Source organism: Thermobia domestica, chromosome 16, assembly GCF_964235325.1.
Source record: "Thermobia domestica chromosome 16, izTheDome1.hap1.1, whole genome shotgun sequence".
Lineage (NCBI taxonomy): Eukaryota > Metazoa > Arthropoda > Insecta > Zygentoma > Lepismatidae > Thermobia > Thermobia domestica.
This window is the reverse complement of record NC_137469.1, coordinates 38,097,494-38,114,117: the sequence shown is the minus strand read 5'-3', so window position 1 is coordinate 38,114,117 and position 16,624 is coordinate 38,097,494. Positions and strand designations below refer to the sequence as shown.

General features: G+C 36.3%; 1 protein-coding gene across 1 annotated transcript; it reads right to left on the bottom strand.

Annotated features, from left to right (window-relative positions):
• Positions 1–218: 218 nt before the first annotated feature.
• Positions 219–15,170, bottom strand: LOC145673026 (dnaJ protein homolog 1-like). The gene is made up of 3 exons (XM_081742350.1): positions 14,965–15,170; positions 9,651–10,468; positions 219–2,584 (listed from the first exon to the last, which is right to left on the bottom strand). The coding sequence occupies exons 2-3, from the start codon at positions 10,464–10,466 to the stop codon at positions 2,351–2,353; spliced, it is 1,050 nt and encodes a 349-aa protein (XP_081598476.1). The 5' UTR covers positions 10,467–10,468; positions 14,965–15,170; the 3' UTR covers positions 219–2,350.
• Between the last annotated feature and the right edge of the window lie 1,454 nt (positions 15,171–16,624).

Here is a 16,624-nt window from a genome sequence, read left to right as displayed (position 1 = left end):
CCACTTGAAAGACCAAAATTTGATACTGTCTGTCACTTTTTTTCGGGTGGATGAGAATGATAAATAAATAAATAAAAAAAGCAAATATTTTTGCCGACATCAAATACGGAGCATTATTAACCATACGGCTTCTTATAAACTTTCGTTTATTTGATAGTGTAATAATAAATAAAACAGCAGTTATTTATACACTTAAGATCTCATTTATATCTGTTCAGTTTTGCACAGTTCCAAGTATTATGAAAAAAAAAAAAGAAAATAGATATTTGTTCTATAACTTCAACATTCGTACAAAACTGGAAGATATTGGTTAACAACAATATTTAAAATTTTTCTAATTAAATACAATATCAAGATTTTGAAAACTTTACACACAAAAAATATCACAGGAAGTGTAATTACAACTGTGTAGTTTACTGGTCGTGAGACATTAAATATTCACACTTCGTAAGTCCAATATACTGCATACTACAAGTATTGTATTGGAAAATGGTATTACAACAATGAATAACTTACACCTTGATTCTAAATTATGCATTATTGGTTTTATTTTATCTTAAAAAGAGGTCTTGGCACTGTGGACAATAATACTGGTTTGTTTTTGAATGGAAACACTAAGGTCCAGTATATTGAAATATTTCGAGATATGGAAAGATCGTACTAAAAACTATTTTACACAGTATTTCTACAAGATCATACAGAACCCACTACAACTCTCGGCTTCATCCCGCCAGATAAAAGACGAAAAGTTTACGTCCAACGTTGTGATACACAAACCAAGAACGATTAAGTTGCTTTGTAAATTGAAAATGATCAGAATTCGAGAAATTCTTTATGATCAACTCCATAAATCTAGGTAGTTTTTTTTTTTTCTTTCTTATTAAATGAAGCAGATGTGACTGTCTACACGATATTATACCGCAATGTATGGATAATAAATAGGGTGATTAATACGAGCAATGCCTTCGAAAATAAGCCATCTCACTCATCTTTATAAAGTTTTTAATGTTTCCTTAATGGCTGGTTGTGTGCTCTTCACCTCTTTCGTTAACTATCTGGTCTCAATTCCAGTATGATTAACCAGAGTGTAACTGGAAGTTTATTACATAAATAAAGTCATCTTTATGTCAGATGAATGTTCGCGTTTCAAACTTAAATTTTACGTCTCACGATTATGCTCCTTATGATGATGATGATGATAAAAAAACTGGTGGAATTACAATAAGATGAAACGGGAGAACACCAAGAAAACCCACGGACACCGTGTTGTCCATCAGAAAATCACTTGCTCCGGGATCGAACCACGGACCCCCTAGCACCAAAGGTAAGCACTCTACCACTGAACCGCTGTGTACCCTGAAACATTAACTGCCACGAATAAATAAATCGGTCACGAAAAGAAAGAAAAAAAGTTAATAGAACCGACATAGCTGCACGACAATCTTTACTGCCCCTTGATGGAACTCTTCTCCTGAAAAGTTTTAGAAGTTAGTTTGGGAACCACTACATAAATGTCTACAATTCACGTATCCAACCTCAGCAGTGTATTTGCCTGGTAAAGTCATGTAATTCTATACTTCCACAGTTTGATCTCACTATTTCAGTTAAAAATTAACGAAAGTAGCCAATCCGTCGCAACAGTATATACAACGCAAGAAAGCAAAATGTCCATGCAAAACACTTGCTTCAGAATATTGAATAGTTTATTATGCAACTAAAGCAATATATATATACACATTACTTTATGTACATGTCAACAACACATGTTACGCTGTACTAAAACGTACAATATATAAAAGTTCACATCATACATACAATGTATGATTGCTACCATAACGTGTTATGTCCAGTCTTCTTGTGCAGTAAACGAAAGAAAATTAAATTACATTGTTACAGAGAACACAATCACTCGATTCACAAAATGCACTTCACACACAATCCGCACAACACCGACTTCGTCTCTTTATTGTTTAATTTATAAAAGTTCTTTCAGCAAAATAAACTTCCGTCCGTGATTGAAAAACTGCGGTTGAGATTATTATATATATATATACATATACACATATAAAAAATCACTTATTTGCTAGTTACACAAATGTTTCATATACGTTAAGACTCAAATACCGTCAAGTTAACACCAGATAGCAACCCGTCAACACTGGAGTTCTTGTAAGAACAAATATTACTTAGATCACAATAATTCTTTTTCTTTTAAATAATAATTATAAAAAAATTAAGCCGCCTCTGCAAAATGCAAACTTGCGATATTTGAACCCTCAATGAGGGAAAATAATTTTAACAAAAAATTCTTTTTCTTTTTTTTAAACAATTACTTAAGTTTGCAACGTCTTTAATTGGGCAATGTATCGTACAAAATATCCTTCACACTTTGAGACAAATGCTCCGGGAACTTAATATCGAACGCCACTAACAGATCTCCCTTCCGACTTGGTTCCTTGGGAAACGGCAGTCCATATCCTTGAATTCGCTTCACTGTAGTTGGTTTTACAGTTTCATTTGTTAGATTGATTGGAATTTTCTCGCCAGACAACGTAGGAACTTCTACAATAGTACCACATAGCGCCTGAAAAGACGAAAAGAGAAACACGTCAGATTAAATATTTACAAATATACTTTCGGCTGATATAATAATAATATCGTCGGCGCTACGTCAAAATCACCAACGACCAATATCTATTTTCACTTCACAGATCCATAAATTACTGAACCATATAAACTGCGATCTTTTGTCTGCACATTATCTCTGAACTTTATACATTGTTTCCAAAACTAAAATTTTGTAGTTTAATAGTTCGGCGTAGCACCGACAATATTAGAACTATTTAATAATTAGATTTTACATTACTACTGTCGGGCTGAAAAAACTTCGGGCGCCAAGTCGGCGACTGGAAATACGATTTAATGCCTAGCTATTTTTTGACATTAGTATTCCCAATTTTTAGCTACCAACAATCCTAATCTTTTGCTATGTGTTAGGATGGATTAAAAGCAGTTTGAATCGCTCATCATTTAGAGAGTTTGATGTATTCAGAATAGTGGTTAATTGGAATTAGTATTTCACTGGTCACACTACATGATAAAAATACACACTACTCCTTCGTAAAACTTAAGCGTACTTTTTATACCAGTGACTATAATTTAAGGAAAAACATGCAGACTTATATACAGGGTGACCAAATTCATAAACTGAAAATCCGGGACACCTCTACCAATTCTATTGCACTCCCTCAAGGAATAAAATTCACATATACTAAATACACAAAAAATACGACGATTTTGAAAGACTGTTCACCTGACCACAATTATCAACACACGAAATAAATAGACAGAAAAAAGCAATTCCGCCACGACTAGTTAGTTATTTAAAATAAGGCCGTGCTGCCAACAGGGCTTTATGAGTAAATAGTGCTAAAATTACCTTAAAATCATGAAACATTTATGCAAATGGGCATGAAGCGAGCTACAAAATATTTCACAACGAAACAGATATTGCTGTAGTGTCTGACTTTCAGAATCGGCGCACAGGTTTGAAGAACATTTTCCGAACCCATTATCTTACAAAATGATCTTATAATATTTTTAAACATACCAACTATTACTCAGAGCGCAAGGACGATGCAAAATCCCATCAAGAAATTTACCCAAAAGATCCACGCATCATAACTTTTCAAATTTAATGCTTTGACCGTGGTCAATTTAACAACTGAAAACTGCTTACGTGAAAATTTTACAAAAACGTCAGCGAAGTAAGTTTTAGAATTTTTTCAAAGCAATAAAGAAAAGACAAACTAACACAGCTAGCAGCCTTTTTCTTAAACACCTTATCCGCCAACTAACCGTTTCGCGAGCAACATCTGACCTGACATCGACAGTAGAAATAATGAATCTCATGCATAGTATGAGGTACTATCTCAACATTTACTACCTGTATGGATCATACAATTCGAAAAACCTCGTGGTTTAGAACTAGACCTTAGCAAATAAAGCACGTAGGAAAAGCATAATGGGAACTTCTAACTTCAACTTAAGTTCATTTTATATCTTAAGTTCTAGTCGGGTCACACAGCCCCTCAGATCACTTATAGAATGCGTTACATTATAGGCTATTATGGTCAGAAATACTAATGAACAAAGATGAAATATTTCAGCCAAAGCTGGTTATATAAAAAGGGAGAGGGAAGACAGAATGAGAAAGCGTTTGGTGAGATGCCTGAAGATCGAAGTCCACAATACCTAAGCTACCTTATTTACATGATGAACATTTAAAATATTTTATGACGCATTAGTAAAACCTCCACGTCGTGATCAAAACTTTGGATCTTCTTGAGATACTACATTTATGCAAGTGACCGAACGGTTATTACTCTGAAGAAAAGCTGAAATTTTGAGTCTACGTTTAACGATTCTGAAACAAACGTATAATTGTTAAACCCTGTCTTCAGGCTGGAAGATTCAAAATCTGTGTACAAGAATGAAGTATCCGTGGTCTGTGTATCAGAAGCCCCATATACAAAATTACAAGTTTATGTCCAGCGATTCAACGGAGTGATAACAGTGAAAAATTTATTAATCCCACCCCTTCTACCCTTAAACCAGTAAAACCCCTTTGTATCCTCAGTTCAGAACAAATTTCGAATTCTTACACTCAACAGTTTCACGGACCTGGTAATTAAGTTGTTGGGTGAGTTTTACCTATGGTATCAAATCACTGCTGGTTTTCAACATTGAAATGTTTGAAGACGTATTAATTTGATCATAAAACGTAACTTTCAGCAGTACTTCAATGCATCACGCGATGCATACATGAAATGACCTAATATTAGCGAGTACTTTTTTTAAAAAAAAATATTGACAATACAATAAGTACAATAAAATATAACTTAAAGGCTTTTCATTCTATAAAGCTATGTTACTCCCCCCCCCCCTTCCACACACACACACAAACATCGGAATAGTCTTCCCGTGTAGCCGGATTATTGACTGTACCTTGATATGCAGTCCGACTTGAATCCCGGTACGTTTTAATAAAATTTAATAAGTTTCGAACCCTAGCCTAGAAAACCAGAAAACAACGTGATGGGAATCAACGTACATGACCACACCATCCAACAAAAAGCTGTATGGTTATTTTTTATTTTTTTGAATTATTATGGACTGAATCGACCACTCACTTGGTCAAGTCAATTAAGTTTCTTTCGGCAAGGCACTGAGAACTACATAATTTAAACGCCAAAGGAAACTACTTTTATTAAGACAACAGCACACTGATACAGTAACAGTAAAATTGAGAACCCCAATCAAATGGAATGTAATTAAATTTCAAGTTTTACCCGTTTTCGCCCAGTAGGCATAAGGCGGGCGAATGATTAATGAAAATGAATTATTATGCAATAACTGGTGGAATACTAACATAGGAATAAAATTGAGAACTCTGACACGATGTTATGGCCCGGGGCCAAATCCGGGAACTCTTGCACCAAGGTGAGTGATCTGCCACCGAGCTGCATTTCCCAGTTGATCAAGTAACATTAGAAGATGAGCATTTACTTTTGTCAGCAACTATCATTCAGTAACAAACGTAATCAATTATATTTCTTCCTTAATGTCTAGTGATATTCTTAAGAAGATAATAATATATGTTCTCTTGATGTCCACACGTATCCTCTCAAATCACTTAACACCCACATACAAATATATGCGTGTGTTAAGAAGAAACGCTCACGTTTCAACCTATCCAATTTGTTCTATTTTAAAGACGTACACTTCGGATATTTAATTTAATATCTATTTTTTCAACGTTAAGATAAATAAGATCACACACCGAGAAACTAATCTACGATCACGCTTACAAATTACAAACAGGTTATCCATCACATGAATTTTAAACAATCGGAGAGAAGTCAATCAATCTGAAACGCTACATTAAAATAAAATAGGAATACCAGAAATCAATTTATTTAATTAATCGGAAAGGACCTCCATTCAATACGCACAGTAGAACTCATATGCAAACCACGAAATTGCCGACAGACAACTATTTCAGAAAAATGTGAAAGTTTAACATTGACAATAAATGAAATGGTGGAATGAAAACAAGTTGCAAATCCACGCACTCTGTGCTTGTCAACCATAAACTTCACGCGGCACGACTTGGGATCGAACAGGTACCCCAAGTATCAGAGGTGAGGACTCTACCACTGAGCCAACGCAGGCCCCCAACTATTTCAGAGCTAACTAAAATTCTTGAATATGATAAATGGAAGAGCTTCGAGAGTGATGGAATGTTGATGACTGAATAGCGTAGTGGTTAACGCAACAATACTGCAAACTGGAAACCAGAATTCGAATCTCACTACAGTCATGCCCACTCATATCAAAATTCTTGCACTTATTATTGAATTTTGAAATATGATTTTCTGTTAGCCAATTCATCATTATTAAAAAAAAAAAAAAAAAAAAGAAAGAAAAAGAAAAGAAGTAAATATAAAGCAATACGACAAATTACAAACTGACAAGAGTTTCAAATTTCTTCGTCCTGCGGTGAACAATGGCTTAATCGAACGCCTTTCACCAATTTTAGTTTGTTAAATATGTCTCTTCTCATCGACAGAACTTAGTGGACTGATATTGGCGGTGGTATGAATAACCATTCGATCGCACCGCAAGCTGGTGAGGATACCAAGACCTGTAAGTTTGTAAATTCTACACATTCTTGGATAAATACATCTTTTGCTGCCTTCATCTTACAGTTAGGTTTACTATTGTTAGGTTATTAGATTTTACTATTATTAGGTTAGGTTTTACGCCTTTATTCTTCTTATTACGTAATCAAGGAACTTGAGTATTTAGTGAAAAACTATGAATATTTAACAATAGCAATACTATTAATAGCACCCACAGTAGTTCTTCGAAGCAAAATTTCACAGATTCGACATGTTGTTGCATCATTTAGTTTTCACGGGATTCACAGCAATGGATAGAGATTAGTTGCAACTCCAAGAAATCTTACGCGTTTACAACGTTTAATAACAAAAGTGAAATGAAATCTAAGTTTTACGTCCCACGACTAAACGAGACGGTGGTGATGAAAAATAAGTGAAGTGGTGGGAAAAACCGCGAGGAAACGGGAGAACCCGAGAAAACCCACGCGCACGGTGTTTGTCCACCATAAAGCTCACTTGGCACAGTTAGGATCAAACCAAGGACGCCATACACCAGATGTGAGCGCTCTACCACTGAGCCACTGCGGCACAAACGTGTAATACGAAGTTTTTACGTAAGTAAGCATAAACGTACAATGAAATATACATCAACTTAAAGGAGATTTTACGCAGAATGCAAAATATGACAGCCATTAAACGAAAGTCAAATTTAGATTCGTACAAAAATGACTGACTTGGGGTAATACCTAATTGGATATCCACGCGATTTGATAATTAGATAACACCTTTTTGGCATGGACTTTACTAAGTTTTGCAGTATGTCTACTTGAATGCAATGTTGTCAGACGTCGTTTCTTGTTTCAGTAACTTATATCTTGTTGTAGGTGTCCTTGCGCGAACCATTATCTTCAAATCACGCCATAAATTTTCAACAGGGTTTAAGTCTTGCGAACTACCGGACCAAGGAAGTGATGTAACATGCCCAAGAACATAATATAATCTGGTGCCAAGGGGCAGAATAACCTTGAAAAATAAAGGGATCATATTTGAATCTCTTCCCGAACGCATCATTTTAGTCTGAGGAATCATTTTGTATATTCGTGCAATAACAACGCCATCACAAAGACGGATTCTATCGACCCCACTGGAAAAAAATCCCCAAATCTTGACACTTGAAATGGTACTTCGAGGTTTTAACAATACACACAGGATTAAATGCTTCATCAGACAAGCGATACACCCTGGCACATGAACTATTTCTATAAACGTTTAATTTTTATCTCACCACTGAACAGTATTTTGTGCCATTGTTTATTAATCCAATCCTTGTGAGCCGTAGACAACTGCACAGGCATTGTACATTGCTTTTGTGTAAGTCATGGCTTCTTGATAGCCCTGTGAACACAAACCCATGGATTTCAACAAATATTGACACCAAAGGTTCACCGCCAACTCATTGCAAGATCTTATGACGATCGAAACCTCTCTGCACGAGACAACCGCCACAATACACTGGTTCAGTCTAGGATTTCACTTTTCGACCACATCTACCAATTCTTTCAGTATTTATGCACCCCGATTCCCGAATGTTAGCCAACTGCCAACCTACTGTACTTTATGCACTTTTATCATCCGCGCGCTTTCAGCAATGGTTTTGCCACATTTAATGTTTGAATTTTACGGGCTTTTATCGGTGTATGTCCTCACCTTTCCTCCATTTTATGTGCGATGTAAATGAATTGCTTGACCTTTCTTCGAAAATCCACTCGGTACAAGCATTTATGAAAGAAAAACAGAAGTTTTAAAATATAAATTTGAATTTCAGAATTGACAAGATTCACTACACGCATGACAATTTCAACACTCCACGTGCATAATCATGAACACCTGCACAATGACAATGGACAGAAGAATGGTACTACACCACTGAGCGGTTGATTAAATAGTCCCCCCCCCCCAGACACACACACTGTGTTTGTACACCACAAAGTTCACTTGGCGCGACCTGGGATCGAACCAGAAACCCTATGCACCAGAGGTGAGCACTAACACTAAGCCACCACGGCCTCTCGAATCACACGCGCTTCCACTGAGAATCGAATCCGAGTTTCCAATTAACATTCAACACAGCTGGAAGGTCATTTCATACTGGAAAATATGGAACGGAATTATTCGAAGGATCAGCAACCCCCCCCCCCAAAAAAAAAAGGCGATACCACACACCACACCATTTGTCTGGCTAGATTACCGGTAAGGGAAAAATTTCAAACAGGATGGCCAGTCGCGCGATACTGACCCGGAACTTCTCTACTATAAGGCTGTATGCAAACCGTCTTTCCAATGAAGTTCTCTCCTTTCGTCTAGAATGTCTAGCTGTACAGCAGCAGCACACTTCCAGTTCAGTACTGCGATAGAGCGATAGTTAATGTGTGTTTCTTATGTTTAATTAGCCATAGCAGTCATTAAATTCTGCATGTTCTGACTTGTTCAGATCATATAATCTCAATTACGTCAAAATAATGTCAGAGGGAAAAAAAAGTCCATACTTTCAAGAATGGTCACCCATTTGTCGTGAAAATACTTTCACACAACTAGGTAGGTGAATATTAAAATAATAAATAAAACATCCGTCTAGCATTATATGGAGCATTATTGGCCTATGGATATGTTAATCATGAATATTTAAACCACTGATCTTTAAAACCTAAAACCTCCACACTAATATAAGAATAAGAGCCAGTTAAGTTTTCATTTTGCTAAAAAGTGATACGCCGGAAATTCATTAGCACACGGCGAATAACTTTACATCATAATATTTACACAGGAAATATTCCTGAAAACCTGACATATTTATAGGTGACTGAAATGCAAGAGCACATAGCAATCTCGATTAGAATTGCGGTTTACTACTCTGGCCCTTATTCTCCACATACTTAACATCCCAAATGACCAAATAAAAGTACTTACCTCTTTCAGTGAGATTTTAGCTGTATATCTTATGTCACTGCCTTCCCTCTTGAACAGCGGATGTGGTTTGTCCCTAATGATAAACACTATGTCTGCTGGAATCTTATTCTGGCCTTGGTCTCCTTCCCTTTGGAAAGTTATTTTGGTTCCAGCTTTCCAGCCAGGCTTCACATTTATTGTCAAAACCTTGTCCTCTTTCCTCGTCGTGCCATCTGGTTGTAAGACCTTCCTTGATATCTTCATCTTCTTCGTACAACCCCTTGTGATGTCTTCCAAAGAGACGTACAGGTCATGCTCAATTGCTGGGTCCTGAATTTTGTCTTTCGAACGATTGGGGGAGCCGTGGAAATTGAACGAATGAGACCTAAAAGCTCCTGCCCCCGGTCGGCCGCCGGGCATACCAAGGGTCACGAAAGGGTCATCAATGTCCATATCATCGTCATGGAAGAACATTCGATTGCCACCTGGACCCCCAAAGTCGAAAAACGTTTGGAAAGGACTAGCAGAACCGAAGAACTGTGCGAATGTGGCTCGAGGATCACCATGGAAAGTGTATGAGAACGAGTTACCGTCAGATCCGCTACCAGGAACACCGCCCTTCAACCCTTCTTCACCATACTGATCATAAATGTCCCGTTTTTTCTTGTCACTTAGAACTTCATATGCTTCAGCAACTTCTTTGAATTTCTCTTCAGCTCCTGGACTTTTGTTTTTGTCAGGATGGTATTTGAGAGCAAGTTTCCTGTACGCCTTCTTTATTTCGTCGTCTGTGGCATTCTTGGAAATGCCTAGAATCTTGTAGTAATCTCTTCCCATTGCTGAAAAATAGAAAAAAAGAATATAAGTACTGTGAGCCTCAGTTTTAACCACAGTTACAACTAATTATTTCAATCATTTACACAGAAACAAACTCAAATTCAAAAACAGAATGAAAAACTAAGCTTAACCTATTGAAAATTAACGAACGCGAACAAAAACTTAAAGGCTCAAATGTGTGGCCATGAAGAAAAAAAAAAAAAAAAAAATCAGGCACGAAATGGATGAGGTTAATACTTTAACATACAAACTACGGGATATTTTGTTTTCAAAATATCCTGTTTCTTGTTTTAACTACGGATATTTCGATTTCGAAATGGTACTACAATAACTTTTGTAACACGTTTTGTTTCATGTGTCTTCGATCAATAGGAGTGAAGAAATGAACTTCTTTGTAATCCCTTACCAAAACGCTTTAAATGTAGTTTAAAGATAAATTACCTCCGTAGTTTAAAGGTTAAACATAAATAGTCAAATACAAAATAATCTCGCAGACGAACAGGAAAACTATCAAAATAATAAGGATGCATTGTGGTTATAAAAGTAATTTACAAGAAACTACAAAAACGTAATGCTGATTTTTCTTAGTATCATTTCGTAGTACTGGTTTCGTTTGGGCACTGGTAGTACTATTGTAGGTTCAATACGATCCCTCCTCCCCTCGAATCTAATTTAGTAACAGTTCTATAATATACTGTCGTGGCACTTGCGTAAGTTTTCAACTACATCACTTAGTAACTTCAAGCGGGATATATTCCGCAGTTGCAAGCCAGATGTTCAATTTAACAAATCACTTGAAAATGTAATTTCTCACCTTCGGATACTCTTACAAAATTAAAAACGTATCTTGTCCTGAGTGCCTTCTATACAAATTGATTTGACGGGGGCTTAACGGTTATGAGTAGAAACAGCGTACCTAACATATGCCATAAAAACTACAGTGCAAAAAACGCAACCAACCTATGCTAGGCTGGCACTTAAAATCACGAATCGCATCTAACCGAGTTAGCGCAGAGTCATAGCAGGTGCGCCCGTAAGGAGCTGAAGCTTCAAGTCACGGTGGGCATGCGGGTAAATTAGGATGTTGCAAAAGTAATGTTGGATTTACTCACTTGGATTTGATGGCCTTTGTGCCGCAGGGAAAACATGTTCAAATTTAAGAAATGAGCTTTATTCCTCTGTGCAAATTCACTTTAGGAAGGCTATACCATTTTGCGAATTAATTAATACTGCGACCGGACGTATGCCATAAAAACATGTCAAAAAAACAAATCTGTACCATTTAAGTTAACTGAGTTAGGGCAAGGTGAAACTGGTGATTCGACCGGAAGCGCGTTAGTGACTGACTATACGCGTAAATAAGGATGTAGTTATAGAACACTACGTTAGGTTGGTTGCTTTCATAATGCAGTCATTGCTATTACAATTCCACACCACTACAACATTCACAATTAAATACGTGATTATTTCTCATTTCCTGCTAAGGTCTTTTTATATTTCAGACTTTCCAATGCTAATGAAAAAAATATAGGTTTCGTAAAGCTGCGAAAAAGGAAGAAAGAAACTCATAATATTTCTACCTATCGGAAGGAACATTTCAATTATCCAATAGGTGGAAATTTAAAAACAGATGGAAATTAATGCTAATGCTGTCTTATACGGGAAGGTTCTAGAACACAGCCCCCCCCCCCCCTTCATACAGGTTAGTAGCTAGGTTGGTTCCTTTCTCTACCAAAGTTTAAGGACAATGTTTAGCAGACGGGGTTCAACTATTTTTTTTTTTTCTAAAAGAAAATAGTTACAATTTCGGTAGTTTCTGACCACATTAGGGTAGTTCAGGTCAGGTTAGTTTATGTTAGATAATATTAGTGTAGGAATAAAGCATAATTTCCGGGAAAAAAATGATAGAATTTCGCATATTTCTATTAATATTAGGTTAGTTTATGTTAGGTTAGATTTGGTTAGGGTATGTTAGATCTAAGTATTTGTATCTTCCATTTCTCCCGTAAATTTTGTGTTTTTTACGTACTTCTGGACCCCGTCTGCTAAACATTTACCAAGTTCAATATTTAATTCAGATGGTATTGCCGAACGTGCGTTAGCGAGTGAAGGGGGTTAGAGCCCCGCAGGGCACGTTGTTTTTAGTCATTATTACACCTAAATTGGAAGGGGGGCCTGTGTTCTAGAACCTTGCCGCCCTTTACAGTTCTTAGAGCCTTTATAGTCTCGTGTGTAAGACGGGATCGATCATTTCATAAAATGTGTTTGTTCTCTGAGAAACCACGTTCCACATCAGCACTACCATGAAATACAGACAGGCAAGCTTTGAGCACCTTAGACATCATTGGATATTTAATTGTTCCACATGCATTTCTTATATCACATACTCTTGCCCAGTGTTGACCCAGGGGCAAGCATCTGACATCATCACATTCAGTTTTTTTTCTATAAACCTAGAATCTTCAATAAGTGGCTCCACAGAATAAGAGTTTCCACTCGTCCATGAAGACATCGATGTTCTTATAAACTGCAAATACATGCTTCATTTCTTTCGCCAAATTCCGTGTAAGGGATAAACAAGTAATTTCCTTTCTCAACAGTGGATGTAGACACTGCAGGTACTTCAACAATGGTTTCGATATTGATAATTTCTTAAGCAGTGGAAGTAGCAATGCGACAAAAATATAGGAGGTTTCGTTAAAACGTAAGAAATACAGGAGCATCGGAAAACCTGATAATTAGTACACTTCCTGCTTAATTTTAATAATCTGTGCTCACCATAAAACGAAGTAACTCCTGTTCCTCACCAACATACGTTGTAATAAAACTGAAATATCATGTTCATCACATGGAACTGCTATCTTTCAGTACGGGGAACTAATTCCCCCCTTACATCTTTACGTATGATGTTAGCATTTTTTCACTTATAATAATAACAAAACTCAGGTTTTAATATGTCAAAATTACATTTAAAATTGATTATAGGAATTTCACGAAAAATAACCGATTCACCATTTCTTTTCTGTAAATTTATCCAGTTTTCATACCTGGCATGCTCTCTGATAGTTAACCCGACCTTAGTATAGTGTCCTTTTCAGCAATGAGGCTATTTGAGACTTCAATCTACAGCTTACGTGGGTTTCAAACATCACGAGCTCTCACCGGGAATCGAACCCAGATTTCCCGCGCTAAAGTCGCGCACGCTAACCACATTACCTACGCGCATTTGGCGCGGGAGTCGTGGGTTGGATTCCCGGTGGGAGCTTCAGGTGTGATTCTCATCCCATGTTCAGCTGTTGGACAAAATCTCCACGGTGAACAAGAAGAAGAACGAAGTAATATCCGAAACTATTTCACTCTTCTATTTTTCCTGTAATATCCTAAAGTTTTTACGTATTTCTTGCTCACAACAGCGGAATAAAAACCCCTCAGGCAAAACTTACCAATTCAAAATTATTTTCTTTTATCGTATTGTAACATACGTAATTGATCTTTATTTTCCAGCAGACAGAGGTTAATTGTCTATTTAAATTTGGATGTCTTACCTAAGATAAGAACATAAGGTAACAAAGACAGTAACTTACTTGAGAAAAAGAAACACTAACCTGTACTACATGCTATTTTTTCCATTTAGTCCGCTTTAAGACAGGAGAAAGCAACGATGGTACAATGTAAATATAAATATTTGTTACGTTACTATGACGCTTTATACGTATCTAGAGATCCCATATACTTGTGCTATATGATTACTGGCACTTAGTAAAGGGGAAGGAATAACATACACAAACAAACGCATACAACTTGAATTTTACAGTGCTTAGAAATTGAGATTGTTCTAGAAAATCTCAACTAGTCTTCCATCTCATCAGTACAGAATAAACAGAATTATGCTTCGAAAAACAACTGTCCTATGTACGATTGGAGCACAATGAATTTCCATATTCGGATACGATAAAAAATCTTTGTTTAAATGAAAGACATCCTGCAGAATTCGATGTAAACCCAGGACAGTAACCAGATATAAATAAACCAACTGAGGTCACTACAGAATGACGACACGAAGTATACCTATGGCACAGACATTATCTTTTATCAGTGAATTACCTACCTTCAATAGTGCTATTCAGGAATTTCAACATTAAAAAAATATACGGGGTTGTAGACTATACATGAATCTGTTGTACTGTAAACCAAATTATTTTAACTAATTGGAAGACCAGCAGACTACACCCAAAATATGACGAAGTAGTCTACTTATGCAAATTGATTCAAAATATTCAGAAAATTAAACCTAATCATAAAATATATAAATAGAATAGAAGAAGCACTAACTTAATAACTTACCAACTGAATACGTATATCTATAGAACTTTGATGAAAATATGTATTAAAATTGCCATTCGTGGCACCATATGCAAACATTTAACGCACTCGTTCTTTAATAAAACAAATATTGATCAAGGTATATTAAATACACATAATATTCTAAAACACTCACCTTCACTATAACACTGTCTCCTTTTTCAAACTGAGAATGTAGTTCACTAACTTGACAAATATCACCACTATTAAAGTTCCAAATTGCACCGCACAAAATTCTCAACGCCACAACACTTTCTCTGCTGTATGTAACATTAACCAATCGCGCGTCGCCTTCCAAGGATATATATGCAACCTACGCTTCTGTAACATTCCGGAAGTTTCGAGATCTTGGCAAACACCCAACCAATGATTCTAACCCATTCTGGAAATTCCCAGGTCATTCTCGCAAATATCCCTCTTCACACTAAATTACCTAATAAAATTCCCTCACATGTAATTATATCGTGACGTGAAAATCAGACAAATTCTGTAACGGTTTTCGTCAACGCATCAAAGAATTTTCCATTTTTTGCGTTGTATCAAGAATTCTGTGAAGACTGGTGCGGTATGACCCCCTATTCCACCAACCTATACGATGTAAAATTGTATGCATTTTTGATGTCTTGCCTATTAAAAATAAAACTATACATACAATATTTGATGGAGTGTTCCATTTCAATTTAATATTGCTTCACAAATCAGTTTGAATGGCCCTAATATCTTCAGTATCACTTTTGGATATAAATATTCACTCTATAGCAGGAACGGCCTCAAAATGTACGGGGCCCAACTAGGAACTATATTAGTCATCCCAGATTATCAGCCAGCTTGTAGTGTGTTGTTAATGTTTGAAAGCTGAAAATATATTCACTCCAGTGCAGGATCCGATTGGGAACAATCGGTAAAATCGGGTTGAAGTATGCTCTGACATATAATTATCCAAGTGGTGACTGGCACGTAACAAAATATAAAGCTCAATTAAAGCCATTATTATGCTTGTGATTTGACACCGTGAGAAATTTATTTCAAAATTATGGAATCCATCCTAAGGGTACATTCAGTAACAGTTTGCGTCAATTTTCCGAAAAACTGCTTTTCAGTTTATGAAAACACACTGGAGACTAGCCGCTTTTTCAGTTTTATGTATTTTTACGAAGATAAACACAGAATGAATCTCCTAGAGTATGTAATGATGCACAAGGATGACTAGAAACAGAGCAGATATGTGAGTATTGAATGCGGGACGCAATTTTTAACTGAAAATCAACCTGGAGAGTGATAAATTTGGGGAAGAAAGGTATATTTTGGGGGAGATGGTAATTTGGGGCAAGAATGTTGAATTTGGTGGATGATGGTAAATTTAATAGAGAATGATAAATCATAAATTAGGAGTTTGCTACCAGGTTCTTGCGGATTGGGCACCCCTGATCAGTTCATCAAACTTTAGTAATTACATTTGGTATATTGCATATATATGCAAGGTTTTCTCTGAATAAGGAATGGATCTAATTAAAAGAACAAATAAATGATATTTTTTTTAAAAAAAAACATCGATCAGATATAGATGTTTCGTGGAAAGGTATGAGTTTGTGTTAAAAGTCCTAAAGAAATTATCGGCCTTATGCAGAGTCATTTTGACGTATGATTACCGTCATACTAAGGGGCTGACCACAGCAGGAAACATATGTTAGTCGAACTCTTTAGTATGGCACTAATTACGCGTCAGAACGACTCTGCATAAGGCCCTATATATTAATACAAATTTTACGGAGTTTTCATTTCTTAACGGTTTGCGT